The sequence below is a fragment of the Oratosquilla oratoria genome, chromosome 16, assembly GCF_046742065.1.
Source record: "Oratosquilla oratoria isolate Oo_2021 chromosome 16, ASM4674206v1, whole genome shotgun sequence".
Classification (NCBI taxonomy): Eukaryota; Metazoa; Arthropoda; class Malacostraca; order Stomatopoda; family Squillidae; genus Oratosquilla; species Oratosquilla oratoria.
This window is the reverse complement of record NC_134792.1, coordinates 4,858,050-4,863,049: the sequence shown is the minus strand read 5'-3', so window position 1 is coordinate 4,863,049 and position 5,000 is coordinate 4,858,050. Positions and strand designations below refer to the sequence as shown.

The 5,000-nt window shown below is 35.9% G+C and overlaps 1 protein-coding gene across 1 annotated transcript in view; it reads left to right on the top strand.

Moving 5' to 3' along the window:
- Positions 1-5,000, top strand: part of LOC143034116 (uncharacterized) — a 9,105-nt gene that overhangs the window by 3,122 nt on the left and 983 nt on the right. The window contains exons 2-3 of the mRNA XM_076200060.1: positions 153-498; positions 658-871. Coding sequence (XP_076056175.1) covers positions 153-498; positions 658-871 — 560 coding nt within the window. The remainder of the gene's footprint in view (positions 1-152; positions 499-657; positions 872-5,000) is intronic.

Below are 5,000 nucleotides of genomic sequence, written 5' to 3'. Positions count from 1 at the left end.
TATTTTGGGAACAGGTTCTCTTTTAAACATGTTTGGTTGAATACGAATAAGAAGCAGCTAGACAACTCAGAGATAACGAGAAAATTATCATCAGAAAAGCAGATAAGTCCTCATGTTATGTAATATTAGACAAAAGTGTGTATATTGAGAAGTGTAGAGATATCTTACAGGATCATTCAAAATTTAAATTAATTTCTCGTAACCCAATAGAAAATCTGAAAAAGAAATTAAATAATCTCATCTCAGGGATTAATGCAGAGATAGGGGGTACTAAATTTAGCAAACTAGTTGGAGATTTCCAACCAGGATATTTTTATGGTAACGTGAAAACCCACAAGGAGAATAACCCACTTAGGCCTATTATATCACAAATTTCCACTCCTTCTTACCAAGTTGCTAAAACCCTCCATAATATCATATCTCCTTATATCCCCACCACCTACTCCCTCCGCTCAACCGAGGAATTCATTGACCTTTTAAATACCAACCAGACCAAAGGTCCCATTGCATCTTTAGACGCCCAAAATCTCTTTACTGAAATTCCCGTCACAAGAACTATTAATATCATCTTGGATTATGTATATCATCATAGTGATCTCCCACCACCCAAAATCCCACACAACTTTATGAAAGAAATATTAAAAACTTGCACCACAGAGGTCCCTTTCAGATGCCCAGAGGGTAAACTTTATATGCAAACGGACGGTGTATCCATGGGGTCACCACTAGGAGTCCTATTTGCCCAAGCATTTATGGCTGAAGTAGAACAGAGGGTTTTCCAAATCAGCGATATGACACCACATATTTATTGTAGATACATCGATGATATATTTGTTAGCACTAAATCGACTAAAGACCTAGAACTACTAAGGTACCACCTCCAAGAGATTTCCGGGCTCTCCTTTACTGTAGAATTGAACAAGAACGGAACTCTCCCCTTTCTAGACATATTAGTAGATTCCAAACCCAATAAATATACCTTGAATGTATACCGGAAACCTACCAACTTAAACAAATGCATGAATGGAAACGGGGAATGCACAGAAAATTACAAAAAAGGGGTCATCAGAGCATATATAAAAAGAGCTTTACTAGTATGCTCATCATGGAAAGCTCTACACAATGAACTTAAACACATAAGACAAATGCTCATTAATAATGGCTATTCTAATACTGATTTTGACAACATGACAAAAGAAATGCTTCATAGATTTTATTCCAAGGACAACACTCAAAGTAAACCCAAAGCTAAACACCAAATAAACATATTTTATCACAATACTTATACAGAAGCATACAAAAAAGATGAGAAAGCGGTCAAAGACATAATAAAGAAAAATTGCCACCCCGTAAACAAGGAAGATGAAATAAAAGTCATCATATACTATAAGAATCCCAAAACATCTTCACTAGTGATGAAAAATAACATGTTCAAACCAGAGGCATTGCAAAGAACCAATGTAATTTATGAATTCACTTGTCCAGAGGAAGACAATGCACTTCCAGCGAGTTACATTGGTTATACACAATGCACATTAGGCTGAAGGTTAACATACCATCAGCAAACAGGGGCGATAAAAGAACACCTAAAGAAATGCCACAACACAGTAATCACAAGGGATTTAATATCTAAAAATACTAAAATCATTGGACACCATTATAATTCAAGAAAACTCAAGCTCTTAGAATCTATATACATCAGAGAAAAAGCCCCTTCCATCAATTTGCAATGCGATCTAATATCTAATATCCCCCTATACAGCCATAAATTGCAACATTTCGCCTCTACCACCCCCTCCACCTCAGCTTCACCCTCTCCTCTCCCCCCTCCTCCTCCTCCTCCCCCACCCCCTCCACACACACCCTCTCCTCATCAGGTCTCGGAACCGTTTATAAGGCCAGAGATCACGGGTAATCCGCTAATCTCCTCACACCTTCTTAGGCGGAGGTCACCCAGGTTACAATGTAGCCGCTAGCCATCCTTTTCACCTAAGGCAAGAAGTAGTTATTATCATTATTATTATTAATATTATTATTATTATTATTATTAGTGTTATTATTCATTCAAATTTAAATGTAAGACTTGATATAAATTGTAAATGTGCAACAATCAATGTAATTCAAACTTGTAGTATCATATATTGTATCTTTATAACAGAAATACCAGAAGATGTCTTATTAGAGACGAAACGTCGTGTAGTAAAATGGAGAAGTATAAGGATTTGGTTTATGCCCACCCTATCCAAGGAAAGAACATAATTAGAAAAATAGAAAACACAAGAAAGAAAATCAACAACTTCCAGAATGCTGTCGTATTCAATCAAACATATATATGTATATATATATATATATATATATATATATATGTGTGTGTGTGTGTGTGTGTGTGTGTTTGTATATATATACATATATATATATATATATGTGTGTGTGTGTGTGTGTGTGTATTATCCATCTGGACAGATGAAGATAGGATGGTGGTAAAGAAACACACAAGTCAGAGACGATTTTATTGCTCTAACGTTTCGCTCTTGAAACGCAAAACAAAAGAAATAATGAGACGGAAAAATGACAGGAGCGAAAGTACGGACAGAGATACAAAGAAATTTCTAGTACTTCCGAATTCGAAAACGGCCAACAGTATTAACAAATTCTTACAAAAAGCAGGAATGAACATTGCCGTCACTTCAGGGCAGAAAATTAGAGATTTGGTCGGTCATAAAGGTGAGATCAGGTCTGGTCAGGTCAACAAAGAAAGCACAGTATACAAAATTCCCGGGTACAGACAGTTGCTCACCGGACAATTGCTCACCGGACAGTTGCTCACCGGACAATTGCTCACCGGACAGTTGCTCACCGAACAAGTGATAAATAGGACATTTGCTCAACAAAGGATTATTTTAGTTATATTGAAGTTTATTACAGCAATAATATACAAACCTAATAACATAATATACATGATTTTTTGTTATATTGAAGTTTATTACAGCAATAATACAGGATTTTTTGTTATATTGAAATTTCTTACAACAATGATACACATATAGTGATTACAGTTTTATAACTGGTGCAGTACTGAAGTTGGTTTATTGTCCTTTGTGGTTTTCAAGTCCAGTCTAATGGTGTGGCTAACTGCATTTAGAAAGTCAGGAAGGCACTGACTTCCTGCAGCATACCCCTGGCACAGATAAAGTAAATCTTTATCATAATTGTTAGAGGCCAAGAACTTATCAAACTCTACAATATAATCTAATGTATTGTTTTTAGTGGGTTTCATTGACTACTTACCCTAACACTTCTAGTTCATGAACTAGAAGTGTTAAGGTTAGGAGTCAATTCAGACTATGAAAGTAAAATTTTCGATTTATTAAATGACAGAGATACATACGAACAGTTAGCCACGCCATTAGACTGAACCAGTAAAAGATCATATATATATATATCAATACTATATATTGATGGAAGAAATTGGTATTTGATTTTATAATGAATTAAAAACTAAAAGTTTGGATATTGTTTCTGTATTATTGCTGTATATATATAATACAATATAACTAAAAATCCTGTATATTGTTTGTTATTAAGTTCAAGAAAAGTAAAAAATAATCCTTTGGTGAGCAAATGTCCTATTTGTCACTTATCCGGTGAGCAACTGTCCGGTGAGCAATTATCCGGTGAGCAACTATCCGGTGAGCAACTATCCAGTGAGCAACTGTCCTACACCCCAAAATTCCATGTGGTGATTGCCAACGAGCCTACTGTACAATGGAGAAACAAGTAAGGGGACTGGTGTAAGAGTGACACAACACAAATCAGATTTAAGACACCACAGAACATCAAACGCTATAGTAGTACACGCAGAGGAGTATGGACATCTACCAGACTGGAATAACATAAAAACAATCCACACAGGAAAGCGCAAGAAAATCAGGAAAACAATGGAAGCAGCTTATATTAATAAGGAAGACTGTATAAACAATAGAAAAGGGTTTATCAGCTGGTCTAAAATAGGGGCGGAATTGGCAGTACACAACTGGCCACAAGGAAATGAGGAGGCGGGACATAGAGTGGACCAATCGTCCGCGGATCAATCGTCAGCGGACCAATCGTCCGGGAATCAATCGTCAGCGGACCGATCGTTCATCAGATCATTAACTAGGAGACGCCCTCCGGACGATATATAGTCTTGTAACCCCTTGTACTTTGTAGTCTCTCTGAAGAACGTGTAAAAGCCGAAACGTTAGAGGAATAAACTCATCTCTGACTTTTGTGTTTCTTTACCACCTATCATATATATATACACATATATATATATATATATATATATATATATATATACATATATATACATATATATAAATATATATATATATATATATATATATATATATAAATATATATTGCGTGTGTGTGTATCTATGTATATACTTACATTTTTAGACATACAATACGTAAAATTATTTATATAATATTGTGAGTATATGCTTATGTGACCATTGGCCTTCCAATATATATCAAGCTTACGTCACATTCTCCAATGGAAATGGATTCAGAGTAATCGCAGATGAAGGCCGATTACAGCGCATATGGACCTTGTATATTACAAATTTAGCCGCTTTCTTATGCACCGCGATATTTGGACGTTGTGAAGTGAGTGGGCTACTTGTGCTATCTGCATTGTGTTCAGTGCGTGTAGAGCATGTTTGCGCTTTGGAAACAATATGTTAGACCCATAGAACTTCTTCCTATTTTTGTTGAATTTGGTTGTATTCATTTATTTTCAGATCTATTTCTTTAATCGATAGTATATTTCCGTTTATATTTAAGTTTTCGTGTCTACAATACAGTTGATTTATGTGTTTGTGTATTCACTTGGTCTTTGGATCACGTGTTCGACTCGTAATCGACAGCTATTTCCCTCCTGGAAGAGAGCTCAGAGCTCGTAGGTCCGATCTATGGGTAATGCTATGACCTTTCACACACACACACCCCCAACTCCC